The sequence below is a fragment of the Somniosus microcephalus genome, chromosome 2 (genome assembly GCF_052327205.1).
Source record: "Somniosus microcephalus isolate GS21.2 chromosome 2, FLI_Smic_1.0, whole genome shotgun sequence".
NCBI classification, from domain to species: Eukaryota; Metazoa; Chordata; class Chondrichthyes; order Squaliformes; family Somniosidae; genus Somniosus; species Somniosus microcephalus.
The window spans coordinates 230361948-230389880 of NC_140988.1; the positions used below are offsets into that span (position 1 = coordinate 230361948).

The window sequence follows — 27933 nt, forward strand, 5'->3', positions numbered from 1 at the left end:
GTTGAAGCAGCATATTATAGACAGAGCTAAGCGATTCCACAACCAACGGATCAGATCAAAGCTCTGCAGTCCTGCCACATCCAGTCATGAATGGTGGTGGACCATTAAACAACTAACGGCAGGAGGAGGCTTCATGACAATCCCATCCTCAATGATGGCGGAGCCCAGCACGTGAGTGCAAAAGGCAAGGCTGAGGCGTTTCAACAATCTTCAGCCAGAAGTGCCAAGTGGATGATCCATCTCGGCCTCCTCCTGAGGTCCCTACCATCACAGAAGCCAGTTTTCAGCCAATTCGATTCACTCCAAGTGACATAAAGAAACAGCTGAGCAGACTGGATGCAGCAAAGGCTATGGGCCCCGACAACATCCCGGCTGTAGTGTTGAAGACTTGTGCTCCAGAACTAGCCGCACCTCTAGCCAAGCTGTTCCAGTTCAGCTACAACACTGGCATCTACCCGACAAAGTGGAAAACTGCCCAGGTATGTCCTGTCCACAAAAAGCAGCACAAATCCAATCCGGCCAATTACCGTCCCATCAGCCTACCCTCAATCATCAGCAAAGTGATGGAAGGTGTCGTTGCTATTAAGCGACCCTTACTCACCAATAACCTGCTCACCAATGCTCAGTTTGGGTTCCACCAGGACCACTCAGCTCCAGACCTCATTACAGCCTTGGTCCAAACATGGACAAAAGAGCTGAAATCCAGAGGTGAGGTGAGAGTGACTGCTCTTGACATCAAGACAGCATTTGACTGAGAGTGGCATCAAGGAGCCCTAGTAAAGCTGAAGTCAGTGGGAATCAGGGGGAAAACTGTCCACTGGTTTGAGTCATACCTAGCACAAAGGAAGATGGTAGTGGTTGTTGGAGGCCAGTCATCTCAACCCCAGGACATCACTGCAGGAGTTCCTCAGGGCAGTGTCCTAGGCCCAACCATCTTCAGCTGCTTCATCAATGACCTTCCCCCCGCCCACCACCCCCCCATCCCCCATCATAAGTTCAGAAGTGGCGAAATTCGCTGATGTTTGCACAGTATACAGTTCCATTCACAACTCCTCAGATAGTGAAGTAGATTTTTGCCCGCATGCAGCAAGACCTGGACAACCTTTAGGCTTGGGCTGATATGTGGCAAGTAACATTTGCACCACACAAGGCCCAGGCAATGATCATCTCCAACAAGAGAGAGTCTAGCCACCTCCCCTTGACATTCAATGGGATTATCATCGCTGAATCCCCCACCATCAACAACCTGGGGTTTATCATGTCGAGAAACTTAACTGGCCCAGGCACAGAAATACTGTGGCCACAAGACCAGGTCAGAGTCTAGGTATTCTGCGGCGAGTGACTCACCATCCAGGACAAAGCAGCCCGCTTGATTGACACCCAATCCACTACCTTAAACATTCACTCCCACTGGCGCACCGTGGCTGCAGTGTGTACCATCTACAAGATGCATTGCAGCAACTCGCCAAGGCTTCTTCGACAGCACCTCCCAAACCCGCGACCTCTACCACCTAGAAGGACAAGGGCAGCAGGTGCATGGGAACACCACCACCTCCAAGTTCCCCTCTAAGTCACACACCATCCTGACTTGGAAATATATCGCCGTTCCTTCATTGTCGCTGGGTCAAAATCCTGGAACTCTCTATCTAATAGCACTGTGGGAGTACCTTCACCTCACGAACTGCAGCGGTTCAAGAAGATGGCTCACCACCACCTTCTCAAGGGCAATTAGGGATGGGCAATAAATGCTGGCCTTGCCAATGACGCCCACACCCCATGAATGAATATTAAAAAAATGTGTGATGGAAAAACCAGGTACACATTGTAAAACATCCAAGGAATTGAAATTAAAATTGTACACAGAAGTATTGTAGGACACAGTGGAAAACCATATTGTTGGCAAGTTTACCAGCTTAAAAAACGTCCGTGGGGGAAAAATTGGGTATCACCCATTTTGGGCTGCTAATATCGGCCAGGTGCAAAGTTTAGTGCCCAGCACTAATTATCGCCTCCGACTGCAAAATTCACCTCTATCTGACGTCACAATCTGCGGGCACAGGAGATCGTGGTGGTAGTGTTTAGCACCGCCGTAAAACGACTGGTCAATTTCACGAGCGGAGCTAAAATCGCTGTGCTCGGGCGCTAGGTTCCTAGCACCCCATTAGTGCCCCCAAGAGGTGCTAACAGGAGGCGCTAACCAACCGAATTTCCCCCCCGTGTCTATACATGAGACTGGTCTGCTGACGCATTCAGTCAGAAGGTTGTGGGTTTAAATCCCACTCCAGGGACTTGAGCACATAAATCTAGGCTGACACTCCAGTGCAGTGCTAAGGGAGTGCTGCACTGTCGGAGGTGTCGTCTTTCAGATGAGACGTTAAACCGAGGCCCCGTCAGCTCTCTCAGGTGGACGTAAAGGATCCCATGGCACTATTTCGAAGAAGAGCAGGGGAGTTCTCCCCGGTGTCCTGGCCAATATTTATCCCTCAACCAACACAACAAAAACAGATTATCTGGTCATTAACACATTGCTGTTTGTGGGGGTTTGCTGTACGCAAATTGGCTGCCGCGTTTCCCACATTACAACCAGTGACTACACTCCAAAAGTACTTCATTGGCTGTAAAGCGCTTTGAGACATCCGGTAGGCATTGTAATGATCAATAACATGTCATTCTAGAATAGTACACTAGGTGGAGCTATAGAGCTGTAGAGCTGTATACTGCTGTGTGTTTAGTTGAATGTGTTTAAGACTACACTACCCACGATGCACTAGGCTACCCAGAAAGCAGTAGTCCAGATGGCTGCCTCTACAGGATGCACATGGCATGAATAAATGTCTAGCTCTAAGCTAGCTGTTCATAATGCAAACGACTAGTTATTAATGAACATAACATGGTACCAGGATTGGTGAAGATCTGCTCAAAATTGTGAAACGCGACATGGAGAATTTGAAGCCACCAGAGTTTTTGAATCTCACGGGAAATGTCGACTACAATTGGCGGACTTTCAAACAACAATTCAAACTCTACATTGCTGCCATCGGGTTCGGTATGAAGCCAGACGCAAGGAAAATAGCGTTGCTGCTCACGGTTGCGGCCCACAGGCGATAGAGGTATTTAATACATTTGTATTTAATCCAGAGGAGAACAGAGAAAAATTAGACGATGTGCTAAAGAAGTTTGATACACATTGTTCTCCCAAAAAGAATGAAACCTATGAAAGATACGTGTTCCATTCGAGGACACAGCAGCAAAATGAGATTTTTGATAGCTTCGTGACTGATCTGAAACTGAAAGCACAGACATGTAATTTCTCTGAGCTGAAAGCATCCATGATTCGTGTCCAAATTGTGTTTGGTATTCATGATAAAAAGGTCAGGGAACATCTGTTGAGAGAAACTGAACTAACATTGGAAAATGCTGTGAAAATATGCCAAGCCAGTGAGCTAGCTCGACAGCACGTGAAGACTTTCAGTGCGATTGCAGTAAGTGCGGCTGTCGGTGCTGTGTCCTACAAAGAAAAGAAACGTGGGCAGAATAGGAATGAAAAGCAATCAGAGGATGAAAATTTTAATTGTAAACGCTGTGGTTACAAACACCAGTTAAGATAATGCCCAGCGTTTGGAAAAATGTGCACAAAATGTCATGGAAAGAATCACTTTGCCAAACAATGCTTTTCAAAAGTAACAACAAAGAAAGGGCAACAGGTCAATATGATTGAGGACACTGATTTAAGTGAGACATTTTTTGTATGAATGGTGTTATGTGACAATATCAAAAATGATACAGAAAATGTGCAGCCCTCAAATATGGAAAATGCTGAACATAAAATTAATGCAGTAAAAGAGGACAAATGGATGATCCCACTGCAGGTAAATGGAGCATTAGTTACATTGAAACTAAACACTGGGGCAAAAGCAAACTTAATCAGTATGAGTGACATTAAAAATATGAAAGAAAAGCCCAAAATACAGAAAAAGTCAGTACTACTGAAGGACTATAATGGACAGAAAATAGATAGCTTAGGTGTATGCAGACTTAAAGTGACAGTCAAAGACAAAGTGCATCATCTCATGTTTTCTGTTGTGGCTGAAGGACTTGATTCACTACTAGGTGACAAAGCTTGTGAAGATTTAGAACTGGTCAAGAGAGTCTACCGTATAAACTGTGCCATAAGCAGACCAGATGACTCAGCGGATTCTGTAGTGAGTAATTTCCAGGATGTGTTCAAAGGATTTGGAGTTCTACCATTCACTTACAAGATCCAGCTAAAGGAGGATGCTCAGCCAGTGGTACATGCTCCACGAAGAGTTCCAGCACCCCTGCGTGACCGGCTCAAGAATGAACTGGACAGAATGACCACACTAGGAGTCATCAGGAAAGTCGAAGAGCCAACAAACTGGGTTAACTCCATGGTATGTGTAAAGAAAAAGAACAATGATCTAAGAATATGCATGGATCCAAAGGACTTAAATGCAAACATAAAACGTGAACACTACCAGATTACCAAGTGAGAAGAAATCACCAGTGAAATGTCAGGTGCCAGATACTTTACAAAGCTCTATGCCTCACAAGGATTTTGGCAACTAAAACTGGATGAAGAGAGCACCAAATACTGTACCTTCAACACACCATTTGGCAGGTATTGTTTCCTCAGAATGCCTTTCGGGATAATATCTGCATCTGAAATCTTTCATAGAGCGATGGAACACATAATTGAAGGTCTGGAAGGAGTTCGGGTCTATGTTGATGACATCATCATCTGGGGCTCCACACTGAAAGAACACAATGAGCGACTGACTAAAGTGCTACAGAGCATACGCCGGAATGGACTGAAGCTCAACAAAGCCAAGTGTCAGTTTGGCATCCAGGAAGTCACTTTCCTAGGAGATATTCTATCTGGTAAAGGAATAGAGCCAGATATGGAAAAAGTAAACGCCATACTCAAAATGCCCCGACCCACTGACAAAAAAGGAGTACTACGCATCATGGGGATGATAAACTTCATTGGAAAGTTCATTCCTAACTTGTCAGCCAAGAAAACCTATCTGCGAGACCTGCTACATAAAACAAATGAGTTCGCATGGACAGAAGACATGAACAAGAGTGGATGAATCTTAAAACAGTGCTGACAACCACACCTGTACTCACTTTCTTTGACCCAACAAAGAGAATCAAAGTGTCAACGGATGCATCAAAAGATGGCCTAGGCGCGGTCTTGCTACAAGCAGAGGGTGAAGATTGGAAGCCTGTTGCCTATGCCTCCAGGTCTATGACTGATACTGAGTGTCGATACGCCCAGATTGAAGAGGAATGTCTAGGCTTGGTAGTTGGACTAGAAAAGTTTCATGGCTACATATATGGACTTCCCACCTTCACAGTTGAGACAGACCACAGCCCACTGGTTGCCATCATAAAAAAAAATCTGAATGAGATGTCTCCAAGGATTCAACGACTCATGATGAAGCTGCAAAGATATGACTTTGAACTGATCTACACACCAGGCAAATACATAGTGTTAGCAGATGCACTATCCCGAGCACCCACAATGAGTCAAGTGAGCTCTACTGAAGAAGACGTGGCTGTTCATGTGAGTATGGTCACTGCTGCGCTGCCCATGTCAGACACAAAATCAAAGCAAATAGCAGAAGAAACAGTAAAAGATATAGGCCTAGAAATTCGGTGGGGTTAGCGCCCAATTAGAGGCGTTAGAGGGTCTTGCGCCGGAATTATAGCTGGTAACGAAATTGCGTTGGGCCCTACCATCAGCGTTAGCTGGTAGCGCTGCGCCGGCACCGATGACGTCATCGGTGTGCGCAGCATCCCGGTTGCTGTGGTAACCCGGCCCCAAGCCCAAATTCAGTTGCGGCCGCCTCGCCCGTGGCAGCCGCAACCAACGATTGTTGAAAGGGATGTTACACACCTTTGCGCCGGCGCATAAAGGTGGAGCGGTGGCCGGCCGCTTTCCCGGCGGCCGCCTGCCCGCACCTCCCTCCCCAGACTCCTCCACCACCCCCCCGCGGCACTGATGTGTGTGGCCCGCGAGCCCGGCTCTTCCCCGAGGTGCCGGGCTCATTTGTCGGGCGAATTGACCGGCCAGCGGTCGTCTGCAGGCAGCTCCTCCTTAACAGAAGGAGGAGGCCTGCAGTACCCCAGCCTGCCGCACCGCCTCGGGTGCCGCAGCGGGGGATTAGCGCCTCAAAACTGCACTGAACGCCCATAGTGAGGCGCAAAAACCCTCCATTAGCGCCCGCCGCCGTCTGGGCCCGGGGCAACCGAATTTTCGTCGGGCGCAGCGGCATTAACGCCGGCGCAAAATTTCAGGCGCTAAAGCCCTGGCGGACCCACAACCGAATTTCTAGGCCACAGTGTTACAAACAGTAATAGAGAACATTCATCATGGTTGGCCAAAAGGTTCCTGTCAAAATACTATCACATAAGGTCAGAGTTGAGTGTCGTAAGTGGACTATTACTAAAACAGAACAGAATAGTCATTCCACAGGCTCTACATCAAGACGTGCTCAAAAGGATTCATGAGGGACACCTCGGAATTGAAAAATGCAAAAGGAGAGCAAGAGACACTGTTTATTGGCCTGGCATAAATAAGGACATGTAGAACATGATAGGCAAATGTGAGACATGTCAGAAGCACCAAAACAAACAAGCAAAGGAACCAATGATAGTAGCTGACTTACCAACAGCACCATGGCAAAAGGCTGGTATGGACCTTTTTCATTTAAATGGTAAAGAATATCTAATAGTGATTGACTACTATTCTAACTATCCTGAGATGGCGCTGCTCTCAAGCACCACAGCAAGCAGTGTCATAATGCATGTGAAATCCATCTTCGCCAGACATGGAATTCCCAGGATTGCCATTAGCGACAATGGTCCGTGCTTCAACTGTAAGGAGTGGCAACAGTTTGCAGCACAGTATGACTTTCAGCACATCACATCCAGTCCTCTGTATGCTCAGTCGAATGGTAAGGCAGAGAAAGGTGTTCAAGTTCTCAAGCAGCTACTGAAGGAAGCGACAGAAAGCAAGTCTGATCCTTATCTTGCCCTGCTGAGCTACCGAGCCTCACCTGTAGACTCTGGTTCTTCACCTGCTGAACTACTAATGGGTCACAAGTTGTGCACCACGCTGCCCTGCTGTGCAAATGAAAAGCAAAGGAAGGAACTAAGACAGAGACTTCAACTGTTAAAGCTGAAACAGAAATCATACTATGACAAGTCATCCAAAACCCTAAAACCATTGACAAGGGATGATGTTGTCAGGATTGAGGATCCAGATGCATGGAACAGGAAAGCTACAGTTCTTGAGGAAGTACGACCAAGGTCATACACTGTTAGAACTGAGGAAGGACAGATTCTCAGGAGGAACCGCCGTTCCCTCCTGAAAACACAAGAAACTATCCAAGAGCAGATTGATGACAATGCCGCAACTGAATCTTGTCATTCACCACCAGAACAATCCCATGAAAACACATCAGACTTACCTGTGTTAAGAAGATCCACACGTGAAGTAAAAAAGCCTGATAGACTTAATCTTTGAGTATAAAGTAAAGCTTTGAAAATGTTTATGGTTATAGAGCACTAGCAAAAGTGTTACTGATATCATCTTTATCGTTTTTCTTGAAAGTTAATTGAGGTTGATTGATATGATTTTGTTTAACCTCAAAGAAAGGGGGATGTAATGATCAATAACATGTCATTCTAGAATAGTACACTAGGTGGAGCTATAGAGCTGTAGAGCTGTATATAGCTGTGTGTTTAGTTGAATGTGTTTAAGACTACACTACCCACGATGCACTAGGCTACCCAGAAAGCAGTAGTCAAGATGGTTGCCTCTACAGGATGCTGTACAAGTCCACATGGCATGAATAAATGTCTAGCTCTAAGCTAGCTGTTCATAATGCAAACGACTAGTTATTAATGAACATAACAGTCGTGAAAGGCGCTATGTATATAAATGCAAGTCTTTCTTTCTTTCATACAGACAGACTTTTCTCAAATACAGCTGTCGGAAGCTGGACAGGAACAAGTCCATTTTTCATTTCTTAAAATTGCTGTTGCCACTTCAAGCAGTGAGGAAGTAAAAAGAAGGAACTTGTACTTATATAGCGACTTTCACAACCTCAACACATCCCAAAGCACTTCACAGTCAATGAAGTACTTTTGAACTGTAGTCACTATTGTAATGTAGGGAAATATGGCAGCCAGTTTGCATTCAACAAGGTCCCACAAACATAATCTGTTTTAGTGATGATGGTTGAGGGATAAATATTGGGCAGGACACCGGGAGAACTGTCCCGCTCTTCTTCAAATCGTGCCATGGGAGTTTAACATCTCATTCGAAAACAGCACCACCAACAGTGCAGCACTTGCTCAGTACTTCATCGGAGTGGAGAGTCCCAGGACTGTGAGTCTCCGTGGATCCCGAGGCCCCAGGTACGCGGGCATTTTATTTGCGAATCAGAGGCATTTCCCCGCGGGAAGCCTCTGACCGCAAATTCAGGAGCTACGTGTTCCAATTTCTGGAGTGGGGCTTGAACCAACAACGGCCTAACTCAGAGGTGAGAGTTCTACCACTGAGCCAAGACTGACACCCACACTCAGACTAAAATGTTAACGTAGTGTTAAAATTCAACATAAAGCATATAGAGTGACAACAAGAGGACGAATGAAAATATTTACACAAGAATGCTGTTTCCTTACAAGTGCTCATTATGCAGATCTATTGTAAGACTGTTGATTTTTGCACAGTTCTGACTGCTTCTTCCCAGGACGTAGAATTTTAAAGGACATAAACCTTTTTCCCCCATCCATTCCAGGTATCGCCGCAGCTATGACTCTGATTTCACCGCTCCTCTAGTGGTTTATCACATCTGGCCAGCCCTGATAGAAAATGACACTGTTGTTGCTAAGGGAGAAGCATTCACAAAAAGAGGAGCTCTGGTGAGTAGAGTAACCTATAGGTAAATGTAGATGATTGGAGAAGAACGGCTGACTGTGGGCTGTAATTCTCATCCTTGTTTTCAGTTCCCTCCATGGCTTCGCCTCTCCCTATCTCGCTAACCTCTGCCAGCCCCACAATCCCCCGAGATATCTGCACTTGTCCAATTCTGGCCTCTTTTGTATCCTTGATTTTCTTCGCTCCACCATTGGCGGCCGTGCCTTCAGCTGCCTAGGCCCTAAGCTCTGGAATTCCTTCCCTAAACCTCTCTGCCTCTCTACCTCTCTTTCCTCCTTTAAGACGCTTCTTGAAACTTACCTCTTTGACCAAGTTTCTCCTTATGTGGCTCGGTGTCAAATTTTGTTTGATAATCGCTGCTGTGAAGCGCCTTGGGGCGTTTTACTATGTTAAAGGCACTATATAAATGCAAGTTGTTGTAACAGTCTAACCTGGCTGTAGACTGGACACTTCTATTTCACTTAAAACCTTCAGTAGAGTGGGACAAATAAAAGAAAGCAATCTGAGGTTGAAATGACCCGAATTGGTGACTGGGTTAACTAATCAATGTCCTCAAATTGGTACAGTTCAGATCATATTTTGACCCACATGGTACATGTGCTGCTATCTTGCTCCTCACCTACTCCACATTTTTCTGTTGTCATGGTTGGTAAAAGGTGAGTGGATTCAATATATAACTTTAAAAAACAATTACTATTGCTTTTTAAAAATTAAATCCGATGGTTGCTAGCTTAATGGTGATGATCTGACTACTAATAGCACATGTGGACTTTGTACTCAGTCCATTTATTAAAAACATTGATAAACAAAATGGGGGCAAAATTGGCTTGCGCCCCCTTTGGGGCGCTAACTTCGCTAGGGCGCTACTTTTAGTGCCCCAAAAAAGTTAGCGCCTGAAATTGAATGGTAGCGCCCCAAACAGGAAGCGCTCCCCCTCCCTCTTGAGGTGCTCCCATTGAATATCGTGGCGCTACGTTCAGCAGCGCCACACGCGTCGGCATGTAGCGCCGCGGTATTACAGGTCTCTTTTAATAAGGGGAGGGGACTAGCACAGCACGCACCAGGGCCCTGCTGGACCATCAGGGAGCGGGGTGCCAGCAAAAGAATGACCGATCGTGGCCGGCACCCTGCAGGAGGAGGCGAGAGGGGGCGGGTGCTGGCAGACGGCCCAAACAAAAATGGCCGCCCGGCACCTGCCCTTTAATTTGCGCCGCCCCGGCCACAAACACGGCGCCATGACCCTGTTGGACATAGCGTCCGGCGGTAGGTCAGGGGGCACGAGCGAGGTTTGCGGCCGGGGCGCTGTGCACGGCGATGACACCCTCACTGGAGGCGCAGCACCACAGGTGCTACTGGCTACCGCCACCGCTAACCTCCCACTGAATTTTGCGGGAGGTGTCAGTGGCGATGCGCCCGGGCGCTAGCTCCCTCAATGTCTTCTTATGAATATTTTGCCTGGTAGTCTAATTTTGTGAGCCTAGGAAACAATGCTGGGTACTCTGTATCCCGAGCCTTTAGCATGTTTTCATGGGGCTTTGCAACTCCAGATCAGCTCTTAAGGCTGGCCTGAAGTTGTGGCCTCTACTATTTCAATGGAGGTACTCCAGGATTCAAAGTAGCGCTCCATGCTTGAGTGGTCGAGGGAGAGACCCAGCTCATTTAAATAGATGTTTTTATATATAAAAAAGAAAATCCTTTCTCTAAAATGGGGGACTTCTTTGAATAAAAATACTCCCCCAGACTTACTTTCCCTTTAATCATAAAATTAAAAACCTGTTGCTTTCCTTTTTAACAGTAATCTTTTTTTTTGGCAGCTTTTACTGAATTGTACTCAGTTACTGTAGAATGATGGAATTAGTCCAAACTTACAGCAAATGTCTCCCTTTCTGTTGGTAATCTTTGTATTTTCATTGATTCAGTGGTCACCAAGTAAAAGCCGAAGCAGAAGTTCCAGTCCCATCCGTTCTTGTTCCACCAGTCCAGCCCGTGCCCTGGTAGGTTATTTTTAAATGACCTTTGCTGCGACTCTAACAATACAAAGTGATATTAGACTATCAGCCATTAACCAAAGCATTACAGACATAGTTAATACAGATTTGTATGTATTTTTATATCTATTTTCTTTCATTTTTGGGGGGTAGTTAAATTGTTAAAAATCAAATTCCCGACCTGAACCCGCCCACTTCTGGTTTTAATGGAGGCGGGATGGGAAGCAGGATGGGGCCGGGCAGCCAACCCTCCCCTGGAGGCAGGATGTCAATTTAAATATTACAATGAGGTTGGAAGCCTCTTTTTTAGCCTTCATTTTGTTTTTAACTGCATGTGGACAGGTTTTACACAATTCGTAAAACCCGGCAGTAACAGCAAGGCGAGGACTGCTAGATCCAGGAGGTAAGTGCCTTTATACCTACCTCCTGGGTCCAGGGACCCTGCCTAGCCCACCCCCCGCAATCAGAGACCCTCTCACGAGGCATCCGACCACTCCCCCAGGCCCCCCCCCCCCCCGATGATGCTGAGGCTGGCCACATTCTTCACTTTCCTCCCCCCCCCGCCCCGCCCCCACCGAACCTCCGGTGGCCGGCCATGATCTTCCCTTCACCTACCCCGATCATCCGGCCTCAATCGGGAGGGCATAAGAACATGAGAACATAAGAAATAGCAGGAGTAGGCTATTTGGCCCCTCGAGCCTGCTCCGCCATTCAATAAGATCATGGCTGATCTGATCTTGGCCTCAACTCCACTTTCCTGCCTGTTCCCCATAACCCTTGACTCCCCTGTAGTTCAAATATCTGTCTATCTCAGCCTTGAATATATTCAGTGACTCAGTCTCCACAGCTCTCTGGGGTAGAGAATTCCAAAGATTCACAACCCTCTGAGAGAAGAAATTCCTCCTCATCTCTGTCTTAAATGGGCGACCCCTTATTCTGAAACTGTGCCCCTAGTTCTAGATTCCCCCACGAGGGGAAACATCCTCTCAGCATCTACCCTGTCAAGCCCCCTCAGAATCTTATATGTTTCAATAAGATCACCTCTCATTCTTCTAAACTCCAATGAGTATAGGCCCAACCTGCTCAACCTTTCCTCATAAGACAACCCCTTCATCCCAGGAATCAACCTAGTGAACCTTCTCTGAACAGCCTCCAATTCAAGTATATCCCTCCTTAAATAAGGAGACCAAAACTGTACGCAGCACTCCAGGTGTGGTCGCACCAATGCCCTGTACAGTTGTAGCAAGACTTCCTACTTTTATACTCCATCCCCCTTGCAATAAAGGCCAAGATTCCATTTGCCTTCCTAATTACTTGCTGTACCTGCATGCTAACTTTTTGTGTTTCATGTACTAGGACTCCCAGATCCCTCTGTACCGCAGCATTCTGTAGTCTCTCTTCATTTAAATAATATTTTGCTTTTCTATTCTTCCTACCAAAGTGGATAACCTCACATTTTCCCACATTATACTCCATCTGCCAAGTTTTTGCCCGCTCACTTAACCTATCTATATCCCTTTGCAGACTCTTTGGGCAGGATTTTCATTGGGCCGTGGAGTCGGGATTGGAGGCGTGTGGTGATTAAAATCCCGAAATCAGTGGTCCCGACTCCATCCCGCACCTAACCCGCCTCCATGCCAGTTTCAAAGGAGGCGGGTACCCGCCCCGCACTGGGACCCGCCTACCCGAGGCGGGAAGGGATTAGTGCCAATTAACTGCCTGTTAACAGGTAGTTAACAGGCAGTTTTTAGCCTAATCCCTATTTTTAATGCTGAAGTGTGGGATTCCCGATGGCTCCAAACCACGCCTAGTTAGAGGAGGCGGGCCATCGGGTTGAAGGACTTGGAGGGGTCGAGATGTCGGTGTTCAGGTGAGTGATGGGTGCATGAGTGCAAAGGTAGGTGTGTTTGGTGTGTCTAAAGTGTTTAAAGAAGTTTAAATGACCCTTTCTTACCTTTTCAGCTTTCCTTCCTTTATGTCTCGGGAGCCCCTCATCTCAGCGGCACAGAAAGCAGAATGGCTGTGAACTGTCAAAAGTGACAGCCTTCAGCTTTCTGTGCAGGAGAGATTTCTAACTGAGTCTGTGGAGTAGAACTCAGGTTAGAAGTAAGACTGTCAGTGTTTGACAGCTTCAAACAGCTGTGAAACGCTGATATTTCATCTGTCAAAACCTCTTGACAGATGAAATTTCAGTCTGTGATGTCACCTGTTGCTGGGTGGCCCTTAATTGGCCTGCTGAGCCCGCTGGGCGGGCTCAACAAGGTCAATCAAGTTAAAATCGCGTGGATTGGCCACATTTCGATGGAGGCGGGACTACAACCCCGAAAGTTGTAGTCCCGCCTCCTACCTGACTCCTGAATGAAAATCCAGCCCTTTGTGTCCTCCTCACAACTTACTTCCCCACCTATCTTTGTATCATCAGCAAATTTGGCTACAGTACACTCGGTCCCTTCATCCAAGTCATTAATATAGATTGTAAATAGTTGAGGCCCCAGCACTGATCCCTGTGGCACCCCACTAGTTACAGTTTGCCAACCTGAAAATGACCCATTTCTGTTCGTTAGCCAATCCTCTATCTGTGCTAATATATTACCCCCAACACCATGAGCTCTTATCTTGTGCAGTAACCTTTTATGTGGCACCTTATCGAATGCCTTTTGGAAATCCAAATACACTACATCTACTGGTTCCCTTTTACCCACGCTGCTCATTACATCCTCAAAGAACTCTAATAAATTTGTCAACCACCATTTCCCTTTCATAAAACCATGTTGACTCTGCTTGATTGTATTATGATTTTCTAAATGTCCTGCTACTACTTCCTTAATATTGGATTCCAGCATTTTCCCAATGACAGATGTTAGGCTAACTGGCCTATAGTTTCCTGCTTTCTGTCTCCCTCCTTTCTTGAATATGGGTGTTACATTTGCAGTTTTTCAATCCGCCGGGACCTTTCCAGAATCTAGGGAATTTTGTAAGATTACAACCAATGCATCCACTATCTCTGCAACCACTTCTTTTCAGACCCTAGGATGCAGGCCATCAGGACCAAGGGACTTGTCGTCTTTTAGTCCCATTCGTTTGCCTAGTACTTTTTCTCTAGTGATAGTGATTGTTTTATGTTCCTCCTTCCCTTTTGCCCCTTGATTTTCCACTATTATTGGGATGCTTTTAGTGTCAGCCATGATCTCATTGAATGGCGGAGCAGGCTCGAAGGGCCGAATGGCCTACTCCTGCTCCTATTTCTTATGTTCTTATGTCTTCTACCGTGAAGACAGATACAAAATATTTGTTCAAAGTCTTTGCCATTTCCTTGTTTCCCATTATTAATTCCCCAGTCTCATCCTCTAAGGGACCAACGTTTACTTTAGCTACTCTCTTCCTTTTTATATACTTGTAGAAGCTCTTACTGTCTGTTTTCATATTTCTTGCTAGTTTACTCTCAAAATCTATTTTCTCCCTCTTTATTATTTTTTTAGTCATCCTTTGAAAGTTTCTAAAAATTTTCCAATCTTCTGGCCTACCACTAATCTTCATAACATTGTATACCTTTTCTTTCAATTTTATAACCTCCTTAACTTCCTTAGTAAGCCACAGATGGTTCATCCTTAATCTTCTGGCCTACCACTAATCTTCACAACATTGTATGCCTTTTCTTTCAATTTTATAACCTCCTTAACTTCCTTAGTAAGCCACAGATGGTTCATCCTTAATCTTCTGGCCTACCACTAATCTTCACAACATTGTATGCCTTTTCTTTCAATTTTATACCCTCCTTAACTTCTTTAGTAAGCCACAGATGGTTCATCCTTCTCGTAGAGTCTTTCTTTCTCACTGGAATATATCTTTGTTGAGAGTTATGACATTAAAAGTCTGCCACTGCTTATCTACTGTCTTACCATTTAATCTATTTTCCCAGAACACTTTAGCCAAATCTGTCTTCATACCCGGGTTTCCTGACCACCTCGGAGCCGCCTGCCTCCCCCATGAAAATCCAGCTCTTTATCTCAGCTTTTGCTGGAAGCAATAGATGGTTTGGACTACTGCTTTTGACTGAGACTGTAAATTGTGCTGTATGCAGGAAGCATGCACAGATAACATGGTGACTTATAATAGGCTCAGTCAGAGTGCTCTGCCCCCACTGGGTGTGCTCTGTAAGAATAAGTAAAACAAACTCAATAAAATAGTAGGATTGATTGCATGTGATATTTCAGGCCAGCCCTTGTTACTTTGTCCAGTGCACACTCCCTGAGCTAAGCTTTGTCCTGTTCAGTATGCTGCAATACTGTGACAACAAATGCAAATATTAGTCAATTAACAATGTTCACCTCAATCATTTAAATTGAAAACAATCTGCTTTTTGTGTCTCCTCCATTCCCTAGTTGAATTGCCTGGCACGCAACCTGCTCTCAGTCCTCTTTTTTAAAACAGTTCTTTTGTTAAACTTCTTTGAAGTAGACCAAAGCTGCCAGGGGTGAATCATCTACTGATTTTCATCCTCCTTCCCGGTGTGCAAATACCCATCCTCTGCTCTGTACCTCCTCTGTCAGCGCAGCTGAGATCAGGAACTAACCATGTTCACAAACATTATTGGCATGTCCTAGCCTATTGGCACAATGTGCTGGAGCACCAACATCACTAATTTATTTGCTTTTTAAATTATTGCAATTTAAAAATCCAGAGTTGGAAATATTATTTTCTTTTTGTATACAATAAATATACTGCTTTGAGTCATAAGTACCAATATAACTAGAATTGCAGTATTGTTCTGTTGATGGCTTACAGCTTTTACTGCACATTTTAAAAAAATCTAACGTATCAGAAAAATGCTATGCAATGTGACTAAAGTTTCACTATCATTATGATTGAACAATCTCGTACATTATTTATGGGCTGCTCAGTATCTCATTCAGAGTGGCCACGTATGTACAAGTTTTCTGCAAAAGATGACAGGAAGTATATATTGGCTTTGGAGGCGGTACAGCTTAGATTTACCAGAATTATGGCCAATGGAATCTTGGCTTTTATTGCAAGGGGGATGGAGTATAAAAGCAGGGAAGTCTTGCTTCAGTTATACAGGGTACTCGTGAGGCCACACCTGGAATACTGCATACAGTTTTGGTTTCCATATTTAAGAAAAGATATACTTGCTCTCGAGGCAGTTCAGAGAAGGTTCACTCAGTTGATTCCGGAGATGAGGGGGTTGACTTATGAGGAAAGGTTGAGTAGGTTGGGCCTCTACTCATTGGAATTCAGAAGAATGAGAGGCAATCTTATCGAAACATATAAGATTGTGAGGGGGCTTGATCGGGTGGATGCGGGGAGGATGTTTCCATTGATGGGTGATGTTAGATCTGGGTATCTTAATGTGGTGTCCTTCAATAATCAGACAAAGACTGCAGGGAACGATCAACAGGTGTTTACTGAATGAGGGTTCAAACTGCAACTGACTGTACAGAGCACCACTCAGGGCTTATCTACAGGTGTGGTCACTGCCGGTACTACAGGATACAGGAGCTGTAAAAAGTAGTTCTCCCCCTTAAAGGTACATACACTACAATTCCTCCCCTTTTAGATTAACAGTACCATAACACTCATTTAACAATTAAATATCAAACTAATTACAATTAACACTTTTAACAGGCAACATTAACTGGAAATAGTCTATTAAAAAATTCAGTCTTTGGGGAGGCTTCCTGATTCTTTCTGGATAACGCCTTTCCCGAGTGTCTCGCTCTTGGTGCGGAGGCGATTCTAACACCCTGTCGTCAGTTGATTCATCAGCTTCCAATGCTATTGTTTCTGAGGTAGATGCGACCTGTACGTCGGGTTCCTCACCAGGTACGTATGGCCGAGACATGGGGTTGACTCGTTCCTGTGACTCTAGGATCTGGTCAGCATGGCATCTCACAATGTTCTCCCTAACATCCACTGTGTACATTAGTGGCCCCTGCCATGTGCATATCATTCCTGGTTGCCATTTCTCTGTTCGGTAGTCATGGGCCAAGACTGGTTGCCCTACATTGAAGCTCCTTGTCGGCTTCTCATTGATGTGCTGGAATTGCTTATTCTCAACATCTCTTCGTACATTTGGTCTGAGCAAATCCAGACGAGATCTCAACCTTCGGTTAAAGAACATCATGGCCGGGGCCTGGTTGGTGACTGCATGTGTCACATTTCTGTAGGCTAACAGGAAATTGTCCACCTTATGCTGCAGTGGAATGTCGTCATCGCACATGGCCTTTACTGCTTTTTTAAAGGTTTGTACGAATCTCTCAGCCAATCCATTTGTGGCTGGATGATACGGGGCGGATGTGTAATGCCTTACCCCATTCCTTTTCATAAATCTTCGAAACTCTTCGGACACAAACTGTGGTCCGTTATCAGAGCAAATCTGCTCTGGCAAGCCATTCCTGGCAAAAATGGCCTGTAGGACTGCAATAGTTTTCTCCGTGGTGGTGGAGGACATTTTGATCACCTCAGGCCATTTCGAGTGCGCATCCACGGCTATTAAAAACATCAAGTCCATGAATGGACCAGCAAAATCAATATGCACCCATTGCCATGGAGATGAGGGCCACTCCCATGGGTGTAGAGGGGCATGTGGTGGTGCATTTTGGACCTTCTGGCATCCTGAGCAGCTCTTTGTCAGGTCCTCGATTTGCTGATCGATCCCCGGCCACCACACATAAGCCCTAGCAAAGCTTTTCATTTTCACCCCTCCCAGATGACCTTCGTGAAGCTCATTGAGCACTCTCTCCCTTAACTTGGGTGGAATTACCACTCGGGATCCACACATCAAGGTCCCCTGGCATACTGACAGCTGTTCTCTTCTGGATGAGAATGCTGGCAACAGTGAGTTGCCAAGTGCTGGCCATCCCTTCACCGTCAAATCATATACCCGAGACAGTGTCGGGTCATTTCGGGTCTCCTTCTCTATACCGGCGTTAGTTACTGTCAAGCATTCAATTATAGTCGAATGAAATATTTCAACAGGATCCACTGCTGGTGCTTCCTCCGCAGTAGGCAGTGGCAGGCGTGATAGCCCATCAGCGTTTCCATGCTGTTTCGTGCCCTTATACTCGATATCATATTGGTGCGCCCCTAGAAAAAGGAACCATCTTTGTAGCCGTTGCGCAGTCATCACCGGAACGCCCTTCTTTGGATTAAAGATGGAGACAAGTGGTTGGTGGTCAGTCAGCAAGGTGAACTTCTGCCTGTGCAGATAGTGATTGAACTTTTTCACTCCCCACACTAGGCTGAGGGCCTCCCTGTCAATCTGGGCGTAGTTACGCTCGGCTGAAGTTAGTGACCGAGACGTAAAGGCTGCTGGCCTCTCCGAGCCGTCCGGGAATTTGTGCGACAGCACTGCTCCAATGCCATAGGGTGATGCATCACACGCCAACCGAATTGGTAGTGCTGGGTTGAAATGAGCCAACACCTCTTTCGATGTTATTATTATTTATTACTGTTGTTTTATTTATTATTACTCTTTCTATTAGTATTTCTATTAGTATTTTATCATTGTTATGCCATATTTATTCCAATGTTGGGAGGACTCGTAAAAATCAACATTTCATTGTGCAGTACACACGTCTGCTGCATATATGACAAATAAAATTGAATTGAATTGAATTAAATTGAATTGAATTGAATGTGATCAATGCTTTGCTCTTCTGGAAAGCTCGTTTACATTCGTCACTCCACTTCCATGGTACCCCCGTTTGCAGTAGGGTGTTCAGTGGGTGTAGCACGGTAGACAAATTTGGCAAGAACTTATGGTAGTAGTTCACCAGCCCGAGGAACGACCTCAGTTGTGACACATTTTCCGGTGCTAGAGCCTTGACTACTGCCTCAATCTTTTCAGGGGACCTATGTAACCCCTCTTTATCAATAACGTGGCCACAATACGAGATCTGCTCCTGGAAAAACTCGCATTTGTGGCGATTAGCTCGGAGCCCATATTCCTTCAATCTAGTGAGCACCTGCTGCAGGTTGGCGAGGTGATCACTGTCATTTTTGCCCGTGACCAGGATGTCGTCCAAATAACACTGGGTCCCTGGAATCCCTTGCAGGACTTGATCCATTGCCTTTTGCCAAATAGCCGGAGCTGATGCTACCCCGAACACCAGCCGGTTGTATTGGTAGAGACCTTTATGAGTGTTGATCGTGAGGTACTGTTTCGAGGCTTCTTCTACCTCCATTTGCAGCTACACCTGGGCCAGATCAATCTTAGTGAAGCGTTTCCCTCCAGATAGCGAGGCGAAAATATCTTCAATCCACGGAAGCAGATATTGTACAGTGTGAAGGACTGGGTTCACTGTCACCTTAAAGTCCCCACAGATGCGAACCTTCTTTGGTTCCCCAGACGTATTATTCAACGACCTCTTCATTACAGGAACGATGGGTGTAGCCCACTCGCTCCAGTCCACTTTGGACAGTACTCCTGAATGTTCCAAACCTTCCAGCTCTGCTTCGACGGCTGCGCGGATCGCATAAGGTATCGGTCTGGCCTTAAAAAACTTTGGGCTTGCATTTTCCTCTATTTTGATCGCCGCTATTATGCCTTTTAGTGTTCCGAGTCCCTGCTGGAACACTTCTTGTGCGTCAGTTAGCATTTTTGACAGTCGTCCAGGTGTGATGTCGTCATCCTTTTTGGCATCTACAGTCAGTGCTTGTATGGAATGCCAATCTAGCTGTATCTTCCGGATCCATTCACGTCCTAGTAGTGGTGGTCCTCCATCTGGCAATACATATAGGTCCATTTTTGGTGTTTCCTTGCCGTTATATATAACGTTCACCCTTATTTTTCCTTTGGGGTAGACTTTTTGCCCCGTGTACGTCTTCAAGACAATCTTTGTATCTCTCAAGGGTATATGTGAGAATAGCTGCTTGTAATCCCTTCGGTTTATGACTGTTAGGGCTGATCCTGTGTCCAATTCCATTTTCACTTGGACTCCTGCTATCTTGAGCGTGACCCAGATAGTTTGGTGATCCTCCGTTTTGATCACATTATGTAGTTTCAGACAACCCAGCTCCTTGCTTCCGGAGTCTGTATCACTCTTCTGTTCGTCTGAACTACTCTCCGTCACCTTATGTACCTTCTTGTACTTCTCCTGTGGAAATTTCTTGCTGCTGGTTTTCTTTCCCGACCTGCAGACTCTTGCTATGTGTCCTACTTTTCCACACTGTCTGCACACTTTGTCCTTGAACCAGCAATCATTATGGTCGTGTGTTGTTCTGCCGCAGCGATAGCACTTCACTGTTCCGTATGACATTTCATTTGTGCCATATTCTTGCGGTCTCCGTTGTATCTCTGCAGCGCCCCGTGCGGCTGCTTCGTGTGATACTGCAATGCTGAAAGCCTTGTCCAGCGTAAGATCCTTTTCTGATAGAAGCCGTTTCTGGGTTCCTTCACTTTGAAGCCCACACACAAACTTGTCCCTTAAAGTATCTGCTAGTCCCGTTCCAAACTGGCAGTGTTTCGATAGCTTGCGCAGTTCCGTTAAATACTCAGCATTACTTTCATCTTTATGCTGGTTCCTTTTGTGAAACTTAAATCTTTCTGCTATCAGCAGCGGTGTGGGGTTTAAGTGGTCCTGTAGGATTGACACTATGTTTTCAAAATCCTTTTCTACTGGCTTGTCTGGGGTTACTAGGTTTCGTAGTAAGCCATACGTTTTTGCACCCATTGAATTCAACAATACCAGCGCTTTCTTGTCATCTGGCACTTCATTCGCCTTGCAGTATACCTCTGTGGGTTCGACATATGTCGTCCAATCTTCGACTTCATTGTCGAACGCTGTGATACTGCCACTCTTCAGCATTTTTGGGTGTGGTTAGACTGGCTTAAAATGGCATCTCCCGCGCTTTCCTTTCTTCCCCGCTGCGGCTTAAAATGGCATATCCCGCGCTTTCCTTTCTTCCCCGCTGCGGCTTAAAATGGCGTATCCCGCGCTTTCCTTTCTTCCCCGCAGCGGCTTAAAATGGCGTCTCCCGTGCTGCTGCCAACGCCGCTCTCGGCGGTCCTCCTGGCAAATGGCGACGCCCTGTGGGCCTCGCGCGCTGCTCCTGCGCTGCTGCCAATGCCATTCTCTGCGGTCCTCGTGGCAATGGCAGCGTCTCGTGTTTTCCTGCGCGCCTCTCTCCCCCGTTGACGCTGCTCGGCCCCTGAACACCGGCTGCGCTCTGCTCTCTCTTGCCTCTCTCCCCCGTTGATGCCGCTCAGTCCCGAACACCGGCTGCGCTCTGCTCTCTCTCGTTGACGCTGCTCGGCCCTTGAACACCGGCTGCACCCCATGCGCTCTACCCTCTCTCTCACTCCCCCGTCGACGCTGCTCGGCCCTTTCTGTGCCGCTCGGTCGGCTCTAGCCGCCCCTGTCCGTTTCGCTGGACCACCGTGGCTGGAAAGCCAAGCCTGGCTCTCGACAGCCTCCCCTGCGATGCCCGTGCTTCTGGACTCGACCTCCTTCCACTGTTCTCCAGGAGCGAATCCCTGGGAGGTTAGGTAGGTTCAAATCTTTCTCGTCGCCAATGTTGGATCCGGGTATCTTAATGTGGTGTCCTTCGATAATCAGACAAAGACTGCAGGGAACGATCAACAGGTGTTTACTGAATGAGGGTTCAAACTGCAACTGACTGTACAGAGCACCACTCAGGGCTTATATACAGGTGTGGTCACTGCCGGTACTACAGGATACAGGAGCTGTAAAAAGTAGTTCTCCCCCTTAAAGGTACATACACTACAGGTGAGACTAGAACTAGGGGGCATAATCTTAGAATAAGGGGCTGCCATTTCAAAACTGAGATGAGGAGAAACTTCTTCACTCAGAGGGTAGTAAATCTATGGAATTTGCTACCTCAGAGAGCTGTGGAAGCTGCGACATTAAATAAATTTAAGAAGGAAATAGACAGTTTCCTAGCTGATAAGGGAATTAAGGGTTATGGGGAGCGGGCAGAGAAGTGGACGTGAGTCTAGGTTCGGATCAGCCATGATCCTATTGAATGGCGGAGCAGGCCCGAGGGGCCGTATGGCCTACTCCTGCTCCTACTTCTTATGTTCTTAATTATACCAGGGCTTAAAGGGTTAAATTATGAGGACAGGGTGCATAAACTTGGTTTATGTTCCCTTGAGTTTAGAAAGTTGAGGGGTGATTTAATCAAGATGTTTAAAAGGATTAAGGGATTCGATCAGGTAGATGCAGAGAGACTTTCCTCTGGTGGGGAATCCAGAACAAGGGGGTACAATATTAAAATTAGAGCTAGGCCATTCAGAAATGAAATCAGGACACACTTTTTCACACGATGGATGTGAATACTGGAACAAGTGAAATTTTCAATGCTGAGCTCAACAGATTTTTGTTAAGTAAGGGTATCAAAGGATATGGAGCAAAGGCAGGTAAATGGAGTTGAAGTAGATATCAGCCATGATCAAATTGAATGGAGGAACCGGCTTGAGGGGCTGAATAGCCTAATCCTGTTCCTATCTTCCTAAATTTTATTGCAGCAATAAAAATGAAGACTAAGCAATATACTAATGGGGAAATAAACTAACTTGTCAATCAAAACTTTAAAAAATGCAATTCACCTTTAGAAGCACAGAACCAGGCCATGCACACACTGCTGACCACTTTTCAACTGACTAAGCAGCACTGCTATTGAGGAGGCAGCGAGAAAGCCACAAGATCCAACAAGGGACCCATTTAATATAATATGGGACCTTACTGATGTTTGTGCGGGCCACCAGCACAGCTTTCAAAAATGCTGGTATTCTTGTCAGCTGCAAAATGCTGTGTTGTCTGATTTTGTGACCTGCACTTGCTGGCTCTGTGCCCACAGCAGAGCCTTGCAAAATCAGGACCATAGTTGCTGAAGAGACGGAGCACTCCATTTTGGGAGTGGAATAGCAACAGGGGATAAGCATTAATGCAGATTACCTGTACCGTGGCCAATTCAGCAATTTATCTGACAATAATTGGTACTGTTGATATAATCCTTGAGATAATCACTTCAGGTTAATGATGCATCCAGAGAACACTCTTACCTGTATCACTCTGCTGGGAGTTTAGTAATCTGTAATGCAGGTTTTCAACAGTATGGAGACTTGTTTCAGCCATCAGGTCCATCCATAGCGGCTAAAATAAATAATAGAATTAATTAGCATTGTATTAAACTGATATTGTTGTCCACCTAACATCTGTAAGGCAGCTCCATCGAGTGTTGCTGAAAACTCTAATAAGTCGACCACCCACTTGGCTCGGTTTCAAGCTGCTTGAGTGGGTTTGATGATTGTGACCATTGACGATTGTGCTCCTTGTATTTTTTTAATCATTTCTTGTTTCATGCAATATGAGTGCATATTTTTTTTGCAACTGCAAGATTGAGAACTAACATTTTATGTCATTTGTTCTGCAGTCTTCCCGAAGCCGCAGCCCTTCCCCCATCAGACGAAGCATTAGTCCCAGTAAGTGTGAAACATTTTAAAATCTGGACTGGTTTAGAGGTTGATTCTTGAGTGTATGATGTAACCGTCAAAGCGGTTTAACTTCCTCTGGCAGTTGGCTGGTTAATGTGTTTGCGCAAAATTTCTTTGCGTACTACCTTAACGCAGGTGCTAAGCAAGATGTACAGTCACCGCACCAATCTGTGTTTAGGGAAGGGAGCAAAATGCTCGAGGCTGGTCTAAGGCCGGGCGGACCAGTGATGGCCCCCTGAAGAAATATGACGGGAAGAAACACAGAAAGCTAGCATACAGGTACAGCAAGAAATAAGGAAGGCAAATGGCATGTTGGTCTTTATTGCATGGGGGTTGGAGTATAAGAGTAAGGAAGTCTTGCTACAATTGTACAGGGCCTTGGTGAGACCACACCTGGAGTACTGTGCACAGTTTTGGTCTCCTTATCTGAGGAAGGATATACTTGCCTTGGAGGTGGTGTAACAAAGGTTCACTAGATTGATTCCTGGGATGAAAGGGCTGTCCTATGATGAGAGATTGTGTAGAATGGGCCTATACTCTCTGGAGTTTAGAAGAATGAGAGGTGATCTCATTGAAACATACAAGATTCTGAAGGGGATTGACAGGGTAGATGCTGAGAGGTTGTTTTCCCTGGCTGGTGTGTCTAGAACTAGGGGGCATAGTCTCAGGATAAGGGGTAGGCCATTTAAGACTGAGATGAGGAGGAATTTCTTTACTCAGAGGGTTGTGAATCTTTGGAATTCTCTGCCCCAGAGGACTGTGGATGCTGAGTCGTTGAGATTATTCAAGGCTGAGATCGATAGATTTTTGGACTCTAGGGGAATCAAGGGATATGGAGATCGGGCAGGAAAGTGGAGTTGAGGTCGATGATCAGCCATGACCTTATTGAATGGCAGAGCAGGCTCAAGGGGCCGTATGGCCTATTCCTGCTCTTATTTCTTATGTTCTTAAGGTCAAGGAATCAATGTCTCCATGGCAGGAGTCCCTAAAATGATTTGGGGTGGTGGGGGTGGGGTGGGGTGGGATGGGTGGGTGGCGGCTGGAGGTGGAGAATTAAATGAACAAAATGAAAACTTGTCATAATATTCAAAGGCTTTCTCACATTTGTTTTTTGAGTGTTGTGATTAGTTCCTATTTTGTGAATTGAATCTTTTTTAAGAGGCTGAAGTTTATTATATGTGTTCTGACACATGCAAGATGCTAAACTTTTTTGAATGATATCGATTGGCCTTGAAATTGCACATTTTTGACAAATGAACACTTAAATTCAACAGGTTAACACCCATTAAAACAGCGAACAAAGCAATTTCATATGAATATGTCCGAGGTGCCCGCAGGGAACAATAGCTAGGAAATTATAGATTTAATATAAAGGGATGGAATATGTGCTTGCCATTTCGTGTCCAGTGCTCCCTGCAAACGCCAAACCTTATAGCGAATCATCCCCAACGAATTCATACACTATTATTGGCAATGTATTTGTAAGACCATTAGGTTAAAAAGAGGGAAAAAGGATAGAAAGAAGGAAAGACTTACATTTATATAGCGTCTTTCATGACAACCGGACATCTCAAAGCGCTTTACAGTCAATGAAGTACTTTTGAAGTGGAGTCACTGTTGTAATGTGGGAAACGCGGCAGCCAATTTGCGCACAGCAAGCTCCCACAAACAGCAATGTGCTAATGACCAGATCATCTGTTTTTGTTATGTTGATTGAGGGATAAATATTGGCCAGGACACAAGGGATAATGCCCCTGCTCTTCTTCGAAATAGTGCCATGGGATCTTTTACGTCCACCTGAGAGAACAGACGGGGCCTCGGTTTAACGTCTCATCCAAAAGACAACACCTCCGACAGTGCAGCACTCCCTCAGCATTGCACTGGAGTGTCAGCTCCGATTTATGTGCTCAAGTCTCTGGAGTGGAACTTGAACCCACAACCTTCTGACTCAGAGGCGAGAGTGCTACCCACTGAGCCACAGCTGACACACTTATCATGGTGATGATAATGGTGCCAAAATTCATCAAGCAGCACATTGCTGCCAGAATTGCAGGATTTCTGGATCCCACTTTGACTCGGCATTGATTCCGTCCCAAATCCCAGAGACGGGGTCATTAACTTAAAGGGAACGGACATCCACACCACTTATGGTGCTCCCCTTCCTGTGGGAGACCAGGAATATTGGAGTCGGGGTAGGGGGCATTCTGGTCGTAGAGTGGATTTTTAAAAAGAAAAATGCTGCCATTTCTCCATGCTGCAATTGATTACCATCAGGAAACCAGCATTAGGACCCCACTTCCCTATTGGTCTCATGATTGTGCCTACATCAAGGAGGCATACTTTCAACTGACCATCAGAAAGGTGGACTAGCAGGATTTCCTGCAGGGAATGTTATCCCATCAGTCCTGCCTCTTTCTGTGATGTCAGGGGCAAAGAGGTGGGTGCAAGAAATGCCAACTCCCTCTTTCAAATTTTTGCATAGTGGTAAAGCAAAAGGGGTGGAGCCCTGGCGGAACTGGATACAACCCCAAATTCGGCAACCCCCCCCACACCTGGTATACGTCATCCCTCCCCCCAACACCTGGTATACGTCACCCCCCCCCCACACCTGGTATACATCATCACTACCCCCCACACCTGGTATACATCATCCCTCCCCCCAACACCTGGTATACATCATCACTACCCCCCACACCTGGTATACGTCACCCCCCCCCCCACACCTGGTATACATCATCACTACCCCCCACACCTGGTATACATCATCCCTCCCCCCAACACCTGGTATACATCATCACTACCCCCCACACCTGGTATACGTCACCCCCCCCCACACCTGGTATACATCATCCCCCCACACCTGGTATACATCATCCCCCCACACCTGGTATACATCATCCCCCCCACACCTAGTATACATCATCACTACCCCCCACACCTGGTATACGTCACCCCCCCCCCACACCTGGTATACATCATCCCCCCCACACCTGGTATACATCATCACTACCCCCCACACCTGGTATACGTCATCACTACCCCCCACACCTGGTATACGTCATCACTACCCCCCACACCTGGTATACGTCATCACTACCCCCCACACCTGGTATACGTCACCCCCCCCCCACACCTGGTATACATCATCACTACCCCCCACACCTGGTATACGTCACCCCCCCCCCACACCTGGTATACATCATCACTACCCCCCACACCTGGTATACGTCATCCCCCCCCACACCTGGTATACATCATCACTACCCCCCACACCTGGTATACGTCATCCCCCCCCACACCTGGTATACATCATCACTACCCCCCACACCTGGTATACGTCACCCCCCCCCCCACACCAGGTGTACATCATCCCCCCACACCTGGTATACATCATCCCCCCCACACCTAGTATACGTCACCACCCCCCCACACCTGGTATACATCATCACTACCCCCCACACCTGGTATACGTCACCCCCCCCCACACCAGGTGTACATCATCCCCCCACACCTGGTATACGTCACCCCCCCCCCGCACACCTGGTATACATCATCACTACCCCCCACACCTGGTATACGTCACCCCCCCCCACACCAGGTGTACATCATCCCCCCACACCTGGTATACATCATCCCCCCCCGCACACCTGGTATACATCATCACTACCCCCCACACCTGGTATACATCATCGCCCCCCACACCAGGTGTACATCATCACTACCCCCCACACCTGGTATACGTCACCCCCCCCCACACCTGGTATACATCATCACCCCCCACACCTGGTATGCATCATCTCCCCCCCCCACACCTGGTATACATCCCCCCCCCCCACACCTGGTATACATCATCCCCCCCACACCTAGTATACATCCCCTCCCCACACCTGGTATACATCATCCCCCCCCCCACACCTGGTATACATCATCCCCCCCCCCACACCTGGTATACATCACCCCCCCCACCCACACCTGGTATACATCATCCCCCCACATCTGGTATACATCCCCCCCCACACCTGGTATACATCATCCCCCCCACACCTGGTATACATCATCCCCCCACATCTGGTATACATCCCCCCCCACACCTGGTATACATCATCCCCCCCCCACACCTGGTATACATCCCCCCCCCACACCTGGTATACATCATCCCCCCACATCTGGTATACATCCCCCCCCACACCTGGTATACATCATCCCCCCCCCACACCTGGTATACATCCCCCCCCCCACACCTGGTATACATCATTCCCCCACACCTGGTATACATCATCCCCCCCCACACCTGGTATACGTCACCCCCCCCCACACACCTGGTATACATCATCCCCCCCACCCACGCCTGGTATACATTATCCCCCCCACACCTGGTATACATCATCCCCTCCCCACACCTGGTATACATCATCCCCCCCCCCCACACCTGGTATACATCATCCCCCCCACACCTGGTATACATCACCCCCCCCCACCTAGTATACATCATCCCCCCC

The 27933-nt window shown here is 46.6% G+C and overlaps 1 protein-coding gene across 8 annotated transcripts in view; it reads left to right on the top strand.

The window, feature by feature from the left end:
• spata18 (spermatogenesis associated 18) overlaps positions 1 to 27933 on the top strand; it is a 188800-nt gene that overhangs the window by 149671 nt on the left and 11196 nt on the right. For 4 of the 8 annotated variants that reach the window (XM_085969940.1, XM_085969938.1, XM_085969943.1 and 1 more), the window contains 4 exons: positions 8832 to 8955; positions 10891 to 10965; positions 14879 to 14992; positions 23374 to 23422. In XM_085969940.1, the coding sequence (XP_085826066.1) occupies positions 8832 to 8955; positions 10891 to 10965; positions 14879 to 14989 (310 nt within the window). In that variant the 3' untranslated portion in view covers positions 14990 to 14992; positions 23374 to 23422. Of the gene's footprint in view, positions 1 to 8831; positions 8956 to 10890; positions 10966 to 14878; positions 14993 to 23373; positions 23423 to 27933 lie in introns of those variants that run through there. The other 4 variants (XM_085969939.1, XM_085969942.1, XM_085969945.1 and 1 more) reach the window with 4 other exon arrangements.